Source organism: Pseudophryne corroboree, chromosome 5 (genome assembly GCF_028390025.1).
Source record: "Pseudophryne corroboree isolate aPseCor3 chromosome 5, aPseCor3.hap2, whole genome shotgun sequence".
NCBI classification, from domain to species: domain Eukaryota; kingdom Metazoa; phylum Chordata; class Amphibia; order Anura; family Myobatrachidae; genus Pseudophryne; species Pseudophryne corroboree.
In genome coordinates this window covers 498411897-498435319 of record NC_086448.1, presented here as the reverse complement: position 1 = coordinate 498435319, position 23423 = coordinate 498411897, and the positions used below count along the sequence as shown (strand labels likewise).

At 46.8% G+C, this 23423-nt stretch overlaps 1 protein-coding gene across 1 annotated transcript in view; it reads right to left on the bottom strand.

Moving 5' to 3' along the window:
* The window catches only part of TNFRSF11A (TNF receptor superfamily member 11a), a 212036-nt gene that overhangs the window by 64403 nt on the left and 124210 nt on the right, over positions 1-23423 (bottom strand). The window contains exon 3 of the mRNA XM_063922991.1: positions 10958-11083. Within this exon, the coding sequence (XP_063779061.1) occupies positions 10958-11083 (126 nt within the window). The remainder of the gene's footprint in view (positions 1-10957; positions 11084-23423) is intronic.

The window sequence follows — 23423 nt, the reverse complement described above, 5'->3', positions numbered from 1 at the left end:
TTTCCTTGAAGCAGAGGTTCTGCCTGGCTTAGAGCATTGTAGATTGCTCTTAGTTCCAGAATGTTTATGTGAAGAGACGTTTCCAGGCTCGACCACACGCCCTGGAAGTTTCTTCCTTGTGTGACTGCTCCCCAGCCTCTCAGGCTGGCGTCCGTGGTCACCAGGATCCAATCCTGTATGCCGAATCTGCGGCCCTCCAATAGATGAGCACTCTGCAACCACCACAGAAAAGATACCCTTGTCCTTGGAGACAGGGTTATCCGCTGGTGCATCTGAAGATGCGACCCTGACCATTTGTCCAACAGATCCCTCTGGAAAATTCTTGCGTGGAATCTGCCGAATGGAATTGCTTCGTAAGAAGCCACCATTTTTCCCAGGACTCTTGTGCATTGATGTACAGACACCTTTCCTGGTTTTAGGAGGTTCCTGACAAGCTCGGATAACTCCTTGGCTTTTTCCTCCGGGAGAAAAACCTTTTTCTGAACCGTGTCCAGAATCATCCCTAGGAACAGCAGACGTGTTGTCGGAATTAACTGGGATTTTGGAATATTCAGAATCCACCCGTGCTGTTTTAGCACTTCTTGAGACAGTGCTAATCCCATCTCTAGCTGTTCTCTGGACCTTGCCCTTATTAGGAGATCGTCCAAGTATGGGATAATTAATACGCCTTTTCTTCGAAGAAGAATCATCATCTCGGCCATTACCTTGGTAAAGACCCGAGGTGCCGTGGACAATCCGAACGGCAGCGTCTGAAACTGATAGTGACAGTTCTGTACGACGAACCTGAGGTACCCCTGGTGTGAGGGGTAAATTGGAACGTGGAGATACGCATCCTTGATGTCCAAGGATACCATAAAGTCCCCTTCTTCCAGGTTCGCTATCACTGCTCTGAGTGACTCCATCTTGAACTTGAACTTCTTTATGTACAGGTTCAAGGATTTCAGATTTAGAATAGGTCTTACCGAGCCATCCGGCTTCGGTACCACAAATAGAGTGGAATAATACCCCTTTCCTTGTTGTAAAAGGGGTACCTTGACTATCACCTGCTGAGAGTACAGCTTGTGAATGGCTTCCAAGACCGTCACCCTGTCGGAGGGGGACGTTGGTAAAGCAGACTTCAGGAAACGGCGAGGTGGATCCGTCTCTAGTTCCAACCTGTACCCCTGAGATATTATCTGCAGGATCCAGGGATCTACCTGCGAGTGAGCCCACTGCGCGCTGAAATTCTTGAGACGACCCCCCACCGCCCCCGAGTCCGCTTGAGAAGCCCCAGCGTCATGCTGAGGCTTTTGTAGAAGCGGGGGAGGGCTTCTGTTCCTGGGAAGGAGCTGCCTGTTGCTGTCTCTTCCCCCTTCCTCTGCCTCGTGGCAGATATGAATATCCCTTTGCTCTCTTGTTTTTAAAGGAACGAAAGGGCTGCGGTTGAAAAGTCGGTGTCTTTTTCTGTTGGGGAGTGACTTGAGGTAAAAAGGTGGATTTCCCGGCTGTAGCCGTGGCCACCAAATCCGATAGACCGACACCAAATAACTCCTCCCCTTTATACGGCAAAACTTCCATATGCCGTTTTGAGTCCGCATCGCCTGACCACTGTCGCGTCCATAAACTTCTTCTGGCCGAAATGGACATAGCACTTACCCGTGATGCCAGTGTGCAGATATCCCTCTGTGCATCACGCATATAAAGAAATGCATCCTTTATTTGCTCTAAAGACAGTAAAACATTGTCCCTATCCAGGGTATCAATATTTTCAATCAGGGACTCTGACCAAGCTACCCCAGCACTGCACATCCAGGCTGTCGCTATAGCTGGTCGTAGTATAACACCTGTATGTGTGTATATACTTTTTTGGATATTTTCCATCCTCCTATCTGCTGGATCTTTAAGTGCGGCCGTCTCAGGAGAGGGTAACGCCACTTGTTTTGATAAGCGTGTGAGCGCCTTGTCCACCCTAGGAGGTGTTTCCCAGCGCGCCCTAACCTCTGGCGGGAAAGGGTATAAAGCCAATAACTTCTTTGAAATTAGCATTTTTTTATCGGGGGCAACCCACGCTTCATCACACACCTCATTTAATTCATCTGATTCAGGAAAAACTATAGGTAGTTTTTTCACACCCCACATGATACCCTGTTTTGTGGTACCTGTAGTATCAGCAATATGTAACGCCTCCTTCATTGCCAAAATCATATAACGTGTGGCCCTACTAGAAAATACGGTTGATTCGTCACCGTCGCCACTGGAATCAGTGCCTGTGTCTGGGTCTGTGTCGACCGACTGAGGCAAAGGGCGTTTTACAGCCCCTGACGGTGTTTGAGGCGCCTGGACAGGCACTAATTGATTGTCCGGCCGTCTCATGTCGTCAAACGACTGCTTTAGCGTGTTGACACTATCCCGTAATTCCATAAATAAAGGCATCCATTCTGGTGTCGACCCCCTAGGAGGTGACATCCCCATATTTGGCAATTGCTCCGCCTCCACACCAATATCGTCCTCATACATGTCGACACACACGTACCGACACACAGCAGACACACAGGGAATGCTCTTAACGAAGACAGGACCCCACTAGCCCTTTGGGGAGACAGAGGGAGAGTTTGCCAGCACACACCAAAAGCGCTATATATGACAGGGATAGCCTTATAATAAGTGCTCCCTGTATAGCTGCTTTAATAATATAGTTTTGCCACAATTTTGCCCCCCCTCTCTTGTTTTACCCTGTTTCTGTAGTGCAGTGCAGGGGAGAGCCTGGGAGCCTTCCTGACCAGCGGAGCTGTGTGAGGAAAATGGCGCTGTGTGCTGAGGAGATAGGCCCCGCCCCTTTTTCGGCGGGCTCGTCTCCCGCTCTTTAGTGGATTCTGGCAGGGGTTAAATATCTCCATATAGCCCCCGGAGGCTATATGTGAGGTATTTTTAGCCAAAAAAGGTTTTCATTTGCCTCCCAGGGCGCCCCCCTCCCAGCGCCCTGCACCCTCAGTGACTGCCGTGTGAAGTGTGCTGAGAGGAAAATGGCGCACAGCTGCAGTGCTGTGCGCTACCTTAAGAAGACTGAGGAGTCTTCTGCCGCCGATTCTGGACCTCTTCTCGTTTCAGCATCTGCAAGGGGGCCGGCGGCGAGGCTCCGGTGACCATCCAGGCTGTACCTGTGATCGTCCCTCTGGAGCTAATGTCCAGTAGCCAAGAAGCCAATCCATCCTGCACGCAGGTGAGTTCACTTCTTCTCCCCTAAGTCCCTCGTTGCAGTGATCCTGTTGCCAGCAGGACTCACTGTAAAATAAAAAACCTAAGCTAAACTTTTCTAAGCAGCTCTTTAGGAGAGCCACCTAGGCCGGGCACAAAAATCTAACTGAGGCTTGGAGGAGGGTCATAGGGGGAGGAGCCAGTACACACCACCTGATCGTAAAGCTTTACTTTTTGTGCCCTGTCTCCTGCGGAGCCGCTATTCCCCATGGTCCTTTCAGGAACCCCAGCATCCACTAGGACGATAGAGAAAAACAATAACACATTGAATGTGGGAAAGTGTGCTTTATATAACTGTATCATAGTGACCCTTTATAAGCAATGCAGCTCAAAGAGCTCAGACTAAGGCAGACTGCTGCCTTGGTGTCTGGCTATCTTTCCCTTGATTTGATTTCAATGTTAGACCCAAGAGCAGGGCTTCTAGATCATACTGTAGGTGGAAGATTTAAAGACAAATCTCTGAACCCAGGTAGTGGCGCCAGGGTGGTGAGCGCTCTGAGCCCCGATCACTCTGGAAGTACATGGACACAGGTAACAGATCCATGGCAGAGGCACTTACATTCAGTGAAAGGCCTGTCATGCTTTACATTGATTGAGTGCCTTTTACATTTACAACTCCAACTTTGCTGAGAAGCAACAGCTTAGAACAGCAACTCCTTTGTAAATAGAGCCCTTTGCCTACTATGCTGCAGTCCTGATGTAAAGTAAGCTGCAAGGAGGAACAAGACAAACACCACTCAGAAATCAGGTTCCAGGTAGAAGTGAAGAAGTCTTATAACTGGAGGCACCATAGAGATGAGGCAGTTGGAAAGTGGCCAGTAGCCATATAGTGCTGGTAGGAATGGCCAGTAATGGAAGGTTACATTTGGTAAGCGGAACCCCAATACAAATCTGTAAAACCAGCCGCTAACAAAGCGGTAATCTAAACCCAGCCTATCAAATGTATGTTTCATATTGTTACGAAGTATCCAACCATTGCAGGTTAAGTTTTTAAATTCTTCTGTTATTGGCTTCTAGGAATTTTTGATATGTAATTGACTCCTGAATCCCTATTTCAACCCAGACAATATACCAGGTGCCATTGACTTCCACACAATTCCAAATCATAAAGGGGGTACACACGGAGCGATAATCTAAGCAATCTGACTAGATTGCTTAGAATTTCAGCAAGATCGCTCCGTGTGTAGCCCTAACAGCGATATCGATGCGCAACCCCGCGCATCGCTATCGCTGGTGCTAGATTTGCCTGCCGTGCAGGCCAATCTAGCGGGTTGCTCACTTCACCCACCGGGTGAAGTGAGCAGCCCCCCACCGTCTCCCCCCGCACGCTCAGCACAGATCGCGCTGTGCTGAGCGGCGGGAGAGATGTGTGCTGAGCGGTTCACTCAGCACACATCTCTCCCGCATCGGCCCGTCTATATGGGCCTTTACAGGTCCACCCCCATGCTTATCATTTGGTTTCCTTTGTTCAAATGCTTGTTACAGATAAATGTTCTGATTTTTTTCTGGCTTATCTAAGTATTGTTTTCCGGGATCATAAGATATGCAGAAATTTAATGTTTACGTTGGTACTGTGCAGATTTTGGTAACTTATTTTAATTTCCTCATCAACAAAAAAAAAATAAGATTTTACTTAACGATAAATCTATTTCTCGTAGTCCGGAGTGGATGCTGGGACTCCGTAAGGACCATGGGGAATAGCGGCTCCGCAGGAGACAGGGCACAAGAATAAAAGCTTTAGGATCAGGTGGTGTGCACTGGCTCCTCCCCCCATGACCCTCCTCCAAGCCTCAGTTAGGACACTGTGCCCGGACGAGCGTACATAATAAGGAAGGATATTGAATCCCGGGTAAGACTCATACCAGCCACACCAATCACACCGTACAACTTGTGATCTGAACCCAGTTAACAGTATGATAACAACGAAAGAGCCTCTGAAAAGATGGCTCACAACAACAATAACCCGATTTAGTTAACAATAACTATTTACAAGTATTGCAGACAATCCGCACTTGGGATGGGCGCCCAGCATCCACTACGGACTACGAGAAATAGATTTATCGGTAAGTAAAATCTTATTTTCTCTGACGTCCTAGTGGATGCTGGGACTCCGTAAGGACCATGGGGATTATACCAAAGCTCCCAAACGGGCGGGAGAGTGCGGATGACTCTGCAGCACCGAATGAGAGAACTCCAGGTCCTCCTCAGCCAGGGTATCAAATTTGTAGAATTTAGCAAACGTGTTTGCCCCTGACCAAGTAGCTGCTCGGCAAAGTTGTAAAGCCGAGACCCCTCGGGCAGCCGCCCAAGATGAGCCCACTTTCCTTGTGGAATGGGCTTTCACAGATTTTGGCTGTGGCAGGCCTGCCACAGAATGTGCAAGCTGAATTGTACTACAAATCCAACGAGCAATAGTCTGCTTAGAAGCAGGAGCACCCAGCTTGTTGGGTGCATACAGGATAAACAGCGAGTCAGACTTTCTGACTCCCGCCGTCCTGGAAACATATATTTTCAGGGCCCTGACAACGTCAAGTAACTTGGAGTCCTCCAAGTCCCTAGTAGCCGCAGGCACCACAATAGGTTGGTTCATGTGAAAGGCAGAAACCACCTTAGGGAGAAATTGAGGACGAGTCCTCAATTCTGCCCTGTCAGAATGAAAAATTAAGTATGGGCTTTTATATGATAAAGCCGCCAATTCTGACACACGCCTGGCTGAAGCCAGGGCTAACAGCATCGTCACCTTCCATGTGAGATATTTTAAGTCCACAGTGGTGAGTGGTTCAAACCAATGTGACTTAAGGAACCTCAAAACAACATTGAGATCCCAAGGTGCCACTGGAGGCACAAAAGGAGGTTGTATATGCAGTACCCCTTTTACAAATGTCTGAACTTCAGGTACTGAAGCCAGTTCTTTCTGAAGAAAATCAGACAGGGCCGAAATTTGAACCTTAATGGACCCTAATTTTAGGCCCATAGACAGTCCTGTTTGCAGGAAATGGAGGAAACGACCCAGTTGAAATTCCTCTGTAGGGGCCTTCTTGGCCTCACACCACGCAACATATTTTCGCCAAATGCGGTGATAATGTTTTGCGGTTACATCCTTCCTGGCTTTGACCAGGGTAGGGATGACTTCAACTGGAATGCCTTTTTCCTTCAGGATCCGGCGTTCAACCGCCATGCCGTCAAACGCAGCCGCGGTAAGTCTTGGAACAGACAAGGCCCCTGTTGGAGCAGGTCCTTTCTTAGAGGTAGAGGCCACAGGTCTTCCGTGAGCATCTCTTGAAGTTCCGGGTACCAAGTCCTTCTTGGCCAATCCGGAACCACGAGTATCGTTCTTACTCCTCTCCTTCTTATGATTCTCAGTACTTTTGGTATGAGAGGCAGAGGAGGGAACACATACACTGACTGGTACACCCACGGTGTCACCAGAGCGTCCACCGCTATTGCCTGAGGGTCCCTTGACCTGGCGCAATATCTGTCTAGTTTTTTGTTTAGACGTGACGCCATCATGTCCACCTTTGGTTTTTCCCAACGGTTTACAATCAGGTGGAAGACTTCTGGGTGAAGTCCCCACTCTCCCGGGTGAAGGTCGTGTCTGCTGAGGAAGTCTGCTTCCCAGTTGTCCACTCCCGGAATGAACACTGCTGACAGAGCTATCACATGATTTTCCGCCCAGCGAAGAATCCTTGCAGCTTCTGCCATTGCCCTCCTGCTTCTCGTGCCGCCCTGTCTGTTTACATGGGCGACTGACGTGATGTTGTCCGATTGGATCAATACCGCCTGACCCTGAAGCAGGGGTTTCGCTTGACTTAGGGCATTGTAAATGGCCCTTAGTTCCAGAATGTTTATATGAAGAGATGTTTCCATGCTTGACCACAAGCCCTGGAAATTTTTTCCCTGTGTGACTGCCCCCCAGCCTCTCAGGCTGGCGTCCGTGGTCACCAGGACCCAATCCTGAATGCCAAATCTGCGGCCCTCTAGTAGATGAGCACTCTGCAGCCACCACAGAAGAGACACCCTTGTCCTTGTCGACAGGGTTATCCGCTGATGCATCTGAAGATGCGATCCGGACCATTTGTCCAGTAGATCCCACTGAAACGTTCTTGCATGGAATCTTCCGAATGGAATCGCTTCGTAAGAAGCCACCATTTTTCCCAGGACCCTCGTGCACTGATGCACTGACACCTGGCCTGGTTTTAGGAGGTTCCTGACTAGCTCGGATAACTCCCTGGCCTTCTCCTCCGGGAGAAACACCTTTTTCTGGACTGTGTCCAGAATCATTTCTAGGAACAGTAGACGTGTCGTTGGAATCAGCTGCGATTTTGGAATATTTAGGATCCACCCGTGCTGACGTAACACTACCTGAGATAGTGCTACTCCGACTTCTAACTGTTCCCTGGACCTTGCCCTTATCAGGAGATCGTCCAAGTAAGGGATAATTAAGATGCCTTTTCTTCGAAGAAGAATCATCATTTCGGCCATTACCTTGGTAAAGACCCGAGGTGCCGTGGACAACCCAAACGGCAGCGTCTGATACTGATAATGACAGTTTTGTACTACAAACCTGAGGTACCCTTGGTGAGACGGGTAGATTGGGACGTGGAGATAAGCATCCTTGATGTCCAGAGACACCATATAGTCCCCTTCTTCCAGGTTTGCTATCACCGCTCTGAGTGATTCCATCTTGAATTTGAACCTCTTTATGTAAGTGTTCAGGGATTTTAGATTTAAAATTGGTCTCACCGAGCCGTCCGGCTTCGGTACCACAAACAGCGTGGAATAATACCCCTTTCCCTGTTGTAGGAGGGGTACCTTGATTATCACCTGCTGGGAATACAGCTTGTGAATGGCTTCCAAAACTGCCTCCCTGTCGGAGGGAGACTTTGGTAGAGCAGACTTTAGGAACCGGCGAGGGGGAAACGCCTCGAATTCCAGTTTGTACCCCTGCGATACCACCTGTAGAATCCAGGGGTCCACTTGCGAGTGAGCCCACTGCGCGTTGAAATTCTTGAGACGGGCCCCCACCATGTCTGAGTCTGCTTGTAAAGCCCCAGCGTCATGCTGAAGACTTGGCAGAAGCAGGGGAGGGCTTCTGCTCCTGGGAAGCGGCTGCATGGTGCAGTCTTTTTCCCCTTCCTCTGCCCCGGGGCAGGAAGGAATGGCCTTTAGCTCGCTTGTACTTATGGGAACGAAAGGACTGAGTTTGAAAAGACGGTGTCTTTTTCTGCTGATGTGAAGTGACCTGGGGTAAAAAGGTGGATTTTCCAGCCGTTGCCGTGGCCACCAGGTCCGATAGACCAGCCCCAAATAACTCCTCCCCTTTATACGGCAATACTTCCATATGTCGTTTGGAATCCGCATCGCCTGACCACTGTCGCGTCCATAACGCTCTTCTGGCAGAAATGGACATAGCACTTACTCTTGATGCCAGGGTGCAAATATCCCTCTGTGCATCACGCATATATAGTAATGCATCCTTCAAATGCTCTATAGTTAACAGTATATTGTCCCTATCCAGGGTATCAATATTTTCAGTCAGGGAATCCGACCACGCGACGCCAGCTCTGCACATCCAGGCTGAAGCGATTGCTGGTCGCAGTATAACACCAGTATGTGTGTATATACTTTTAAGAATATTTTCCAGCCTTCTATCTGCTGGTTCTTTGAGGGTGGCCGTATCAGGAGACGGTAACGCTACTTGTTTAGATAAACGTGTGAGCGCCTTATCTACCCTAGGGGGTGTTTCCCAACGTGTCCTAACCTCTAACGGGAAAGGATATAGTGCCAATAATTTTTTAGAAATTAGCAGTTTTTTGTCGGGGGAAACCCACGCTTTATCACACACCTCATTTAACTCATCTGACTCAGGGAAAACTATTGGTAGTTTTTTCACACCCCACATAATACCCTTCTTTGTGGTACTTGTAGTGTCAGAAATGTTCAATGCTTCCTTCATTGCCGTGATCATGTAACGTGTGGCCCTACTGGACATTACGTTTGTCTCCTCACCGTCGACACTAGACTCAGTATCTGTGTCTGGGTCTGTGTCGACCCACTGAGGTAACGGGCGTTTTAGGGCCCCTGACGGTGTCTGAGACGCCTGGACAGGCACTAATTGATTTGCCGGCTGTCTCATGTCATCAACCGTTCTTTGCAAAGTGCTGACATTATCACTTAATTCTTTAAATACGATCATCCAGTCAGGTGTCGACTCCCTAGGGGGTGACATCACTAACCCAGGCAATTGCTCCGCCTCCACATCATTTTCCTCCTCATACATGTCGACACACACGTACCGACACACAGCACACACACCGGGAATGCTCTGATAGAGGACAGGACCCCACAAGCCCTTTGGAGAGACAGAGGGAGAGTCTGCCAGCACACACCAAGCGCTATATATATATACAGGGATAACCTTATATAAGTGTTATTCCCTTATAGCTGCTGTTTTTAGCTGCCAATAGTGCCCCCCCTTCTCTTTTTTACCCTGATTCAGTAGCAAGTCTGCAGGGGAGAGTCAGGGAGCCGTCCTTCCAGCGGAGCTGTGAGGGAAAATGGTGCTTGTGTGCTGAGGAGATAGGCTCCGCCCCTTCACGACGTCCTTATCTCCCGCTTTTTCTGTAAAAAATGGCAGGGGTTAAAATACATCCATATAGCCCCAGAGCTATATGTGATGTATTCTTTAGCCAATCTAAGGTATATCATGTTATATTGCGTCTCAGGGCGCTCCCCCCCAGCGCCCTGCACCCTCAGTGACCGGAGTGTGAAGTGTGCTGAGAGCAATGGCGCACAGCTGCGGTGCTGTGCGCTACCTTAGTCTGAAGACAGGATCGTCTTCTGCCGCCGATTTCACCGGACCTCTTCGCTCTTCTGGCTATGTAAGGGGGCCGGCGGCGCGGCTCCGGGACCCATCCAGGCTGAACCTGTGATCGTCCCTCTGGAGCTAATGTCCAGTAGCCTAAGAAACCCGATCCACTCTGCACGCAGGTGAGTCCGTTTCTTCTCCCCTTAGTCCCACGATGCAGTGAGCCTGTTGCCAGCAGGACTCACTGAAAATAAAAAACCTAAAATATACTTTTATTCTAAGCAGCTCAGGAGAGCCACCTAGCCTGCACCCTTCTCGTTCGGGCACAAAAATCTAACTGAGGCTTGGAGGAGTGTCATGGGGGGAGGAGCCAGTGCACACCACCTGATCCTAAAGCTTTTATTCTTGTGCCCTGTCTCCTGCGGAGCCGCTATTCCCCATGGTCCTTACGGAGTCCCAGCATCCACTAGGACGTCAGAGAAAAACAATTTAACCAGTAAAGCCAAATCTCTGCAAGCATACACTTTAAAAATTTATGAATGAATGAAGAAGTTGGAAAGTCATGTAATTCTTGAACAACTTAAAACATACTGTATATTTAACACAGCTGAAATGAGAAAAAGCAAGTCCTTTAACTCAGATGCTTAGACACAATAGGGAATTTGTATGAAACCCTCAGCAATAGGCAATGGAGGTGTTGCCTATGGGAGCTGATAATGCTTGACATCATTCCTCTTGAAAAATGATATTAAAAATGATATTAAAAACCTGTTGGTTGCTCTGGGCAACACTGCCTCTTTCCTTTACAAAAGTTTTTGTTATGCATATGAATATTCCTCGGATTGGGATAAGTCATTTACTTTGGCACATTTACTATACAAGGATTAATAAGTGCAAAGTACATAATTCACTTACCTGGATCACACACTATATGGCGCACACATTCCGTATCATTGTTCCAAAGACTCATGTACTCATCGGGGCCACACGGGTTGCAACTGGTGTTTGCAACAGAAGTACACCTGGCAGTCATGTATGTTCCTGTGTAAAAAAAAATAACAAACATTTTTTCTATAATGTAAGTTATCAGACAACTTCATTTATCAAACTGTTCAAATCTTGTTGTTTGCTCTGCTAATAATGAATACATATTGATCCCTATTTACTTGAATTATTGTGTATGGAATACTGTGATAGTCTGAATTGGTGTGTAATGATTTCCTTATTTCACTATAAATATTAACAAGCAAAGTAACATACTCTCACAACCTTTTACTTTTGAATTTCACTAATTATATTTATTTTTGAATTTCACTAATTATACCCTTTAGGCAATATCTAGAGGAACTCATTGCACCTTAAGGGGGCTCCTAGGACTTGCAGATGTTCCATATGAATCCCTTTACATTTCTCATACGTCCTAGAGGATGCTGGGGTCACATTAGAACCATGGGGTATAGACGGGATCCGCAGGAGACATGGGCACTTTAAGACTTTGAAAGGGTGTGAACTGGCTCCTCCCTCTATGCCCCTCCTCCAGACTCCAGTTTTAGAATTGTGCCCAGGCAGACTGGATTCACTCTAGGGGAGCTCTACTGAGTTTCTCTGAAAAGACTTATGTTAGGTTTTTTATTTTCAGGGAGGACTGCTGGCAACAGTCTCCCTGCTTCGTGGAACTTATGGGAGAGACGTATGACCAACTTCTGGTGAGTTCAATGGCTCTGCTTCTGGCTGACAGGACACCATTAGCTCCTGAGGGTGATGATCGCTGGGCGCTCCCGGATGCTCACTCCCGCAGCCTGCCGTCACCCCCTTACAGAGCCAGAAGTCAGAAGACAGGTGAGTAGCAGAAGATCAGAAGACTTCTCCAGTGACGGCATTCTGAGGTACCGCGCAGCGTGTGGAACGCTGCGCGCCATGCTCCCACACATACACAGGCACTGCAGGGTGCAGGGCGCGGGCGCCCTGGGCAGCATAAATCCTCATTAAAAGTTAACTGGCAAGAGGGGACATTAGTGCCTGGGCACTGTCCTAACCCCCGCCAGTATAATATAATTAATTGTTTTATTTGAGTTGGTAGTTTGGCGCTGGGTTGTGAGCTGGCAAATTCTCTCTGTGTCCCTCTGACAGACTTTACTGTGGGTCTGTCCCCTATAAGCCCGGTGTGTCTGTGGGTGTTTGGTACACGTGTGTCGACATGTCTGAGGCTGAGTGCTCTTCCCAGGAGGAGACTGTATTAGGGACAAAGACGACTGTGGGGGTGACCCTGTCGGCACCGCCGACTCCTGACTGGGTGAATGTCTTGAATGCGAATATGGCTCTTATCAGTAAGAGATTAGATAAGTCTGAGTCTCAGACCCAGGCGTGGAAAAAATCTGTGGAGGATATGTTATTGCAGGTCCAGGATCCCTCAGGGTTGCAAAAACGTTCTTTTGCCCAGTTGATGCACACTGATACCGGCACGGACTCTGATTCCAGTGTCAACTATAGTGGTTCCAGATTAGATCCAAAATTGACAAAGAGCATTCAGTACATGATTGTGGCTATTAAAGATGTATTACATATCACTGAGGACCCTGCTGTTCCTGATAAACGGGTCTGTATGTATAAAGAAAAGAAACCGGAGGTGACGTTTCCTCCCTCTCATGAACTGAACGCTCTATTTGAAAAAATCTGGGAAAGCCCTGACAGAAAGTTTCAAATCCCCAAAAGGATTCCGGTTGCTTATCCTTTTACCACTGAGGACAGGAAAAAGTGGGAGTCACCCCCCATTTTGGACAAGGCCCTGTCACGTTTGTCTAAAATGGTGGCTCTCCCAGCACCGGGCACGGCGGCCCTTAAGGACCCAGCAGATCGTAAGCAAGAAACTACGTTAAAATCAATTTATGCGACCACGGGTACGCTGCTCAGACCTGCCATTGCATCTGCGTGGGTGAGTAGTGCTATCGAAAAGTGGGCAGATAACTTGTCATCTGATATAGATACACTGGATAGGGATAGCATACTCTTGACGCTGGGTTATATCAAGGACGCTGCAGCATACCTAAGGGAAGCTGCGAGAGATATTGGCCTTTTGGGATCAAAAGCCAATGCCATGGCAATCTCGACTAGGCGAGCATTGAGGATTCACCAATGGAATGCTGATGCAGACTCCAAGAAAAATATGGAGTCTCTCCCATATAAAGGTGGTGTCTTGTTTGGGGATGGCCTCGATGATTTGGTATCTCCGGCTACCGCGGGTAAGTCATCTTTTTTACCTTATGTTCCTCAGCAACAAAAGAAAACGCACCACTATCAATTGCAGTCCTTTCGGACCAATAAATACGGAAGAGTGCGAGGCTCTTCCTTCCTTGCTAGTAGAGGGAGGGGAAGAGGTAAAGGATCAACAACCTTGACGAGTTCACAGGAGCAGAATTCTTCCCCTGCTTCTGCCAAATCCACCGCATGACGCTGGGGCTCTCTTGCGGGAGTCCGCACCGGTGGAGGCACGTCTAAAACTCTTCAATCAGTTCTGGATTCGTTCAGGCCTAGACCCGTGGGTTTTACAAATAGTGTCCCAAGGGTACAAACTGGAGTTTGAAGACGTTCCTCCTCGGCGATTTTTCAAATCGGCCTTACCAGTTTCTCCTCCGGACAGGGAGGTAGTAAGCGAAGCTATACAAAAGTTGTGTCAGAATCAAGTCATTATCCTGGTTCCCCCATCACAACGGGGAGAAGGCTTTTATTCAAGCCTTTTTGTGGTCCCGAAGCCGGACGGCTCTGTCAGGCCAATCCTAAACCTGAAATCCCTAAATTTCTACCTGAAGAAGTTCAAATTCAAAATGGAATCTCTCAGGGCAGTGATCTCCAGTCTGGAGGAAGGAGATTTCATGGTTTCGGTGGACATAAAGGATGCCTACTTACATGTTCCCATTTATCCTCCGCATCAGGCTTTCCTGAGATTTGCGATTCAGGATTGTCATTACCAATTTCAGAAGTTGCCGTTTGGTCTGCCCACGGCTCCGAGGATTTTCACGAAGGTGATGGTGGAAATGATGGTTCTCCTTCGCAAACAAGGAGTCACTATTATCCTGTACTTGCGTACCGCTGTGCGATGCCTTTGCACTTCTGCGGGGGGAAGGGGCGGGGGCGGCACTGACATGCGGGGCGGACTAGCCCTGTGCTGGGCGTCCCCCCGCATGTCAGTGTGAATGATCGTAGCTGTGCTAAATTTAGCACAGCTACGATCATCTCAGAATGAGGGCCATTGTGCAGTGTTTAGGTTCCATACAAGTAAATTAATTGAATTAGTAATTATCCCATCTCTTTCAACCAGGAATATCAACAAAACATGACCTGTTTGTCGTATAAATCTATCAGAAATGGAAACCCTGTTTAAAGCAATTGTTGTAGAGGAAGTTACTTGCTGAAAATAGGATGTTTTTGCTAGGTCACCAGAAATGTGACAACGTAGACTTGAATACTTACTGTATTACATGAAGTTACAGACATTTATTTGCATTAATTGATCGACAATTCCATTTGGACTACTTCAATTTTAATATTCACTACTAGCACTGTCCAGAAGCATCTCAATGTTATCGTTTGGTATAAGCATCTTGTACATGTGACACAAGTACTCGTGTTTTAAATCTAGATACATCTTTTGATACTTACTGTACGGTGAGCAAATACATCCACTTCCTAAATAGCTTTATTATGTAGTTAGAAGAAATATCAGAGCCTCGGGAATGAAACCTCTGGAGAATGTTGTATTGTTAAAACATCAATAAAAAAATGAATACTTGTAGTTGTATTCATCTTTTCTACTAATGTAATTAATAAAGCTTAAGGCCAGTTATCTACTGCTGTTCAAACGGGACACCAGACTTACATATTATGTAATAATAAGATTTTACTTACCGGTAAATCTATTTCTCGTAGTCCGTAGTGGATGCTGGGGACTCCGTAAGGACCATGGGGTATAGACGGGCTCCGCAGGAGACAGGGCACTTTAAGATAGAATTTGGATTCTGGTGTGCTCTGGCTCCTCCCTCTATGTCCCTCCTCCAGACCCCAGTTAGAGAAACTGTGCCCGGAAGAGCTGACAGTACAAGGAAAGGATTTTGGAATCCAGGGCAAGACTCATACCAGTCACACCAACCACACCGTATAACTTGTGATAAACTTACCCAGTTAACAGTATGGACAACAACGGAGCATCAGATCAACCCTAATGCAACCATAACATAACCCTTATTTAAGCAATAACTATATACAAGTATTGCAGAAGAAGTCCGCACTTGGGACGGGCGCCCAGCATCCACTACGGACTACGAGAAATAGATTTACCGGTAAGTAAAATCTTATTTTCTCTAACGTCCTAGTGGATGCTGGGGACTCCGTAAGGACCATGGGGATTATACCAAAGCTCCCAAATGGGCGGGAGAGTGCGGATGACTCTGTAGCACCGAATGAGCAAACACAAGGTCCTCCTCAGCCAGGGTATCAAACTTGTAGAACTTTGCAAAAGTGTTCGAACCTGACCAAGTAGCTGCTCTGCAAAGCTGTAATGCCGAGACCCCTCGGGCAGCCGCCCAAGAAGAGCCCACCTTCCTTGTGGAGTGGGCTTTTACTGATTTTGGCAGCGGCAATCCAGCCGCAGAATGAGCCTGCTGAATCGTGTTACAGATCCAGCGAGCAATAGTTTGCCTTGAAGCAGGAGCACCCAGCTTGTTGGATGCATACAGGATAAACAGCGACTCAGTTTTCCTGACTCTAGCCGTTCTGGCTACATAAACCTTCAAAGCCCTGACCACATCTAGTAACTCGGAATCCTCCAAGTCACGAGTAGCCACAGGCACCACAATAGGTTGGTTCATATGAAAAGATGACACCACCGTTGGCAGAAATTGTGGACGGGTCCGCAATTCTGCCCTGTCCATATGGAAAACCAGATAGGGGCTTTTAGGTGACAAGGCCGCTAATTCTGACACACGCCTAGCTGAAGCCAAGGCTAATAGCATGACCACCTTCCACGTGAGAAATTTTAACTCCACGGTTTTAAGTGGCTCAAACCAGTGTGACTTCAGGAAATTCAACACCACGTTAAGATCCCAAGGTGCCACTGGAGGCACAAAAGGGGGCTGAATATGCAGCACTCCCTTTACAAACGTCTGAACTTCAGGTAGAGAAGCCAGTTCTTTTTGGAAGACAATAGACAGGGCCGAAATCTGGACCTTAATGGAACCCAATTTTAGGCCCAAAGTCACTCCCGTCTGTAGGAAGTGAAGGAAACGGCCCAGCTGGAATTCCTCCGTGGGGGCATTCCTGGCCTCACATCAAGCAACATATTTTCGCCATATACGGTGATAATGTTTAGCCGTCATGTCCTTCCTAGCCTTTATCAGCGTAGGAATAACCTCATCCGGAATGCCTTTTTCTGCTAGGATCCGGCGTTCAACCGCCATGCCGTCAAACGCAGCCGCGGTAAGTCTTGGAACAGACAGGGCCCCTGTTGCAACAAGTCCTGTCTTAGAGGCAGAGGCCATGGGTCCTCTGTGAGCATTTCTTGCAGATCTGGATACCAAGTCCTTCTTGGCCAATCCGGGACAATGAGTATTGTTCTCACTCCTCTTTTCCTTATGATTCTCAGCACCTTGGGTATGAGAGGAAGAGGAGGAAATACATAAACCGACTGGAACACCTACGGTGTCACTAGTGTGTCTACAGCTATCGCCTGAGGGTCTCTTGACCTGGCGCAATACCTCTGTAGCTTTTTGTTGAGGTGGGATGCCATCATGTCCACCTGTGGCAGTTCCCACCGACTTGCAATCTGCGCGAAGACTTCTTGATGAAGTCCCCACTCTCCCGGGTGGAGGTCGTGCCTGCTGAGAAAGTCTGCTTCCCAGTTGTCCACTCCCGGAATGAACACTGCTGACAGTGCGCTTACGTGATTCTCCGCCCAGCGAAGAACTCTGGTGGCTTCCGCCATCGCTACCCTGCTCCTTGTGCCGCCTTGGCGGTTTACATGAGCCACTGCGGTGATGTTGTCTGACTGAATCAGAACCGGTTGGTCGCGAAGCAGGGTCTCCGCTTGACGTAGGGCGTTGTATATGGGCCTAAGTTCCAGGATATTGATGTGAAGGCAAGTCTCCTGACTTGACCACAGACCCTGGAAATTTCTTCCCTGTGTGACTGCCCCCCACCCTCGGAGGCTTGCATCCGTGGTCACCAGGACCCAGTCCTGAATGCCGAATCTGCGGCCCTCGAGAAGGTGAGCACTCTGCAGCCACCACAGGAGAGACACCCTGGCCCTGGGGGATAGGGTGATCAGCCCATGCATCTGAAGATGTGATCCGGACCACTTGTCCAACAGATCCCATTGAAAGGTTCTCGCATGGAACCTGCCGAAGGGAATGGCCTCGTATGATGCCACCATCTTTCCCAGGACTCGCGTGCAGTGATGCACCAACACCTGTTTTGGTTTTAATAGGTCTCTGACCAGTGTCATGAGCTCCTGAGCCTTCTCCATCGGGAGATAAACCCTCTTCTGGTCTGTGTCCAGAATCATGCCCAGGAAGGGCAGACGAGTCGTAGGAATCAACTGCGACTTTGGAATATTTAGAATCCAGCCGTGCTGTTGTAACACTTCCCGAGAGCGTGCTACGCTGATCAGCAACTGCTCTCGGGACCTCGCCTTTATGAGGAGATTGTCCAAGTATGGGATAATTGTGACCCCTTGCTTTCGCAGGAGCACCATCATTTCCGCCATTACCTTGGTAAATATTCTCGGTGCCGTGGAGAGACCAAACGGCAACGTCTGGAATTGGTAATGACAATCCTGTACCACAAATCTGAGGTATGCCTGATGAGGTGGATAAATGGGGACATGAAGGTATGCATCCTTTATGTCCAGAGACACCAAAAAATCCCCCCCTTCCAGGCTTGCGATGACCGCTCTGAGCGATTCCATCTTGAACTTGAACCTTTTCAGGTATATGTTGATAAAGCTAAATATTTATCTTATATAAAACCCTTTGTGAGGTCTAAGAACACTGAACGCTATTTACGTATGAAGTACCGTAAGGGTACGCTCGTTGCGTAACAATCGCTTAGCCGTGGTCGAGACGCTCAAGCGTCACGTTCGCTCACGGCCAAGAGATCACAGGCAGGCACGCTATTGGCTGCTGACTAACGTAATGGTTTACTATAGCGTAACGGACGCTGTATCGGGAGCGGGCTGCTCGAGCGATACAGACGCTCACGAGAATACGCTGTTGGTATCGGCCACACTTATAGGTGAGCGACTACCGTAATGCTATGCTATCAGCGTAGCGGACGCTCGAGACCACGAGGAGATCACGAGCGGCGCAGACGCTCACAATGTTAAACCTTTGTATCTAAACCATAAACAGTGTATTGTGCAGTAAAACCTTAGTGTAATGATAGAGTGTAAATGCAACACAGTATAACCTTATTAACTCAAAAGCTGTTTGAGCGTCACCGACGCTCTGAGAATACTTTACACTATAAGAAATACACAGATACCGTGCTTAGGGTCCAACGCCTAATATATATATTATGAATGATATACTTGCAAAAGAATTAATACAAATACAAATCATACACTACAATATAACATAGACTACCTAACCAGATAACTACACAGGAAATACAATACAATTACTTATCTAAGGGAAAATAAAAGAGAAAGGGGAGAAGAGAGAGAGAGAGAAATTGGCCCACAATAACAAGAAGATCAATATAGTTGCGGAGAAAAACTTACGCACAAAGGAAACGATCGCATGCGCCTCTGGACATCCAGCTCCCGATTTTCAGCAATGATAACCGTTGAAGAGTGAGAGCTGGATGTGATCGGCTTGTCTATTTATGCCCCACACACAATACAATTCAATGGTCCCTACAATCTCATTGTTCACTGGACACAGGAATTCCTCCTCGCATTATAACAAAAGGTCATAGGTTGATTCATACAGGTGGGCCGTGACTATTTCCAACAGCTCAGGTGGGAGGGAAACTGGGTTTCCCGCCGCATGGATAAGTAAGTGCAAATACAGTAAATGTTCATAAACTTCTTATGTCCATAACTATTCGCACGAGCGATTAATCCGCTTCAAACCAACACCGGAATATTGCGAATTAAATACTCTTCCGATGGGTACTAAACACCACTGTATTACTCCTATCTGACCCTTCGTATCAAACAAAGAGGGATTTCTCTGTTCACGAACATTCTATATTAACCAAACTTTCAGAATCTATCAAAGGGACCATGATCTACAAAATACATTATATAGTGAAAATATGTAACGATTGAGTCGCACGCTACGATCACATAAACTCTACCGTAAATACGCATACCGTGCGCCTGCGGGTGCCCGCGACTGTGAGTATGCGCACGTACGGGAGAGCATGCGCAGCACGGACCTGTGTGAGGTGCAAATATGGTAGTGTGCATAGAGATATTTTTCTGACTTTGACAGTCCACCCTTTGGCAGTCAACAATAACTGCCACCTTCTAAAACATTTCAAAAAGAGAAAAATATATGTCAGGGGTTAATACATTTACATGGTTGGGTAGGGGAGGAGAGGAGAAGGTAGGAAAAGGGTATGACCTAGTGAGATAGCAGAAGCATGTGTGTATGAATCCGTGCTTGGGGGTCATGTATCATCGTGCCGTACGTGTTTTAAATCAAGCTTCGAGGTATTGCGAAGTATACATTTGAATTCCTTCTTATCCCGTGGTACGGGTCTGTGGATGGGCTGTCAAACTTTACCGAGCTCTTTTCGGCTTTGGTTGTAACAAAATGGGGGAGCACATTTTAGTTGATGATACATGAATGGGGGAGATATGTGATTGCTGATATCTGTGCCTGTATTCCCTATCGACTATGTGTGTCATTACCTGAGGGTTGTAGAAATGAAGAAAAGACATAATTACGGTAAATGCGGTGGTATTCTATGTCAGGTAAATGTACATTCGTCGATTGAGGTCTTGTTTGGTGTCTGTTGAATGCAGTCTTCTTTGTGCTTTTGCCCATAAGGTGAGAGCAAAAGCTGTCAATGTCCATAGATTTACAAAAGTGTTGGGCTAGCGTAATTTTAAAATTTCTAGGGAAACTGGGGATCCATGGCATAGTTCATCAAAAATCTGTGTATCAGGTTGTCAAAACTTCTTCTTTAATCCATCTGTTGTCTATATATCGGCTCATCAAATTCCTCGTCCAAGTGGGTCTTTTTACCTTGGAGGAAACGGAAAAACAGGTGAAAGAAACGGACCGTAGAAATCGCATTTTCATCACATCATTGTTTCTACATTTGGGTCATAAATCAAATCCATTGGAATTACAGTTTCCTCACTCCTTAAACTCATTACCCTAGTACGACGATTGCACTTCATTAAAGCCTGACCGCATCTAAATATCAAACCAATTGATATGACAACACCTAAGATACATAGGAGAAACTTCCCAACATCCATTATGACTCCTTGAGCCCAGTCTCCTAAACCAGAGAACCAATTTCGCGGGTTCAACCATGACACCCAACCAGTCAGCTCATTACCTACAGCAGCAAGAGTGAGATTGTGTCTCCTGCGAAATTCCCACTTCAGTTGGAGAATATCGTCCATCTTTTGGTCTATGACCTCGACCGGGTCCTCGGTGCTATTCGTAATATATGTGCAACATTTCACGCCGTATTGTGTTGCCAGTGTGACACAATATCCGCCTGTCACTGCTGTGAGGTAATTAAGAACCATTCTGGATCCTTTCTCGACCTCTCTGGTACTCTCGCCGGAACAGACTGCTCTGGTCAACATCATGGTCGACAGGAAAATCCAGATCACAGTCTCTTGGGGCAAGTCCATCTTACAGGAGGAGAAAAGAAGAAATTTGTAATGGGGGTACAGGAAAACAGTTAGAGGGGGAGAGAAACTTGTTACGATAATTAAGTTCTCTAGTCTTGTTGTTCTTCTTGTTCTGCTGTCATCTCAAAAAGGTGCTGTCTCTCAGTCTTCCAAACGAACATTCCGGTGATGCAATATTCCCTCCAAACCAGCGATCTTTCTGTAAGGAGCAAAAAAAATCTTGCATTACCATTTGCCTAACTGAGGTGTGACATACCATCTTTAAAACATGAAAGCATGAGTGAGAAGAGAGAGAAAACAACAACAGCAAAAAAAAAAAAAAAAAGAGAGAGAGAACAATTCATATATGTATATATATAACATAACACATCAATAAACAACAACAGGGAAAAAAAACATTTTTCAAACAAACAGTTTTCAAACATTTTAAAACATTGTCATATCATCAGGCTGTCATATCTACATGTCTAATGGTTTCCTTGCGCAGTCCCTCCCCCCAGCACTTCCATATTCCACTGTCTGTATCTGGCCAGAATACATTGATGCGGATAGGTCATGCTGGGGTTTGGTAGACTTCTGCAAAGACCAAGTATATATGCAATGTTTGAATCCTACCAATATTCGTCAGAGATGGGGAGAGAGAAAAAGAAACATTTCACAGATACATTTACAACGTTTCACCCGGTCATTCCTGTGTCTTCAGGGAATGACCTCCCAATTTTATTAACTATTACCTCAGGCTTACCATCCGTCCTAGTGATCACCTTTCTTGACTACATATCATGAGTGTGGACCAAAATTCTTCCTATATGATCCCTGATTATAATTTGGTGTGTCATAATTTTGCTCATTCCTCTGTCTAGGGGGTCTGACTTTATGTGTGCTATTACAGTTGCTGGCATAATGCCCTTCTCTTTTACAAAGAAAACAAACCCGGGGCTTCTTCCAAGTGTCAGTGACCTGAGGTTTTGGTTGATTTGATGCCTCCTCAAACGCTCGGATGCTCATCACCATCAACCGCTTTCCCTGTGCTTCCCTGCTTCCTTGGATATCATGGTTATGTTGTTGTCTAGGGGATTGATATGACTTTTGTATTTCTCTTGATCTACAATCTCTCGCAAAGTGTCCTTTTTTATGACAATTGTAACAGACTTCCACATTTAAATTTCTCGCAGGGGTTTGGGGCTAATGCTGGAGTGGTCTTGTGGTTAGGGCCTGTATACTTGCGGCCATTAATTTATCACTTTGTGACTCTCTGTATCTGGTGATATTTCGATCAATATCAATAGCGGCCTCTCTTAATGCGGCCACCGAGATATTTCTCCAGTTTGGGTTGGTGGTCTGTACCCTTGTACTCAATACCTCCTTTAAACCATTCATTAATACCTTAACCGCTATTTCTCTATGCTGTGCGCATGTTTTGATGTCTGTGATCCCAGTGTTCCTAGCCATTACTTGCAGTGCTCGATTGAAATAATTGGAGATACTTTCCCTTTCGTTTTGTCTTATGGAGAAGATTTCATTCCACTTGACAACGGCAGGGAAATATACTTCCAACTGTTGGTTTATCTGCTTAATACATTCCTGATTGTGTTCCTCCGTTTGAGGTACTTCTATGTCTAATTGACAATCAGTAATAAATGTCGCAGAGTCAACACCGGAGGGCAAACATGCCCTCAGCACTGTCCGCCAATCTTTGTTGGTGGGTTCTGTTGAGTTTCCTAGTTCTTTAATGAACCTTTGACATGCGACTAGATTTTTCCGTGGATCAGGAAATTCGGACATAATTGATCTCAATTTGGTCCGGGACCAGGGACAGCGCATTGCACTGTCCTGGACGGGAATGGTTCCCTGATCGTCAGTCTTCCCATTGGGGACTGTGATCACCCTGACAGGACTAAACTCAATTACATCACCTTGTTTTGGTCTTACAATATGGGGTACATTTGTTTGTGCGTGATATAAAACATTGTACGTACCTGTGGACACGACCTCACCTGACCCTCCGTTAGGGGGTTTGATTATTGCCTTTACCGATTTGGTCGCGTCCACCTGGATGTCTTGTGTGATGGCTGCTGGAAGAGGTGCCGACATCGTGTTGAGTTCACTTTCTTGCTCGTATTCCTGAGGGAAGTTTGACATGGGGTGCAACTTGCACGGGTTAATAGTTGTACATTTAACAGTATTACAATTATCATTGTTATGTTTATTACACTTATTCTTATCATCTATACTACAGTTGCTAAGTGCGTTTTTATTGTTCAACATTGTGCCTTTCTCCGCAACCATAATCCTCTCCATTGCCACATCTCTCCTCCCAAGATGAGAGTCAGGTATGTCAGTTAGCTCTTTTTGCATTTCACTTTCCTGTTGCCATAACTTTAAACAATCATAATGTTTGATCCGTCTCTTTGCTGGTTCAATAAGACCTATCCTTCTCCTTAGATTTAGTAACACTTCTGGGCTGAAGCTACCTACTCTTGGGAATTTCTCCCCGTCATGTACTGTCAT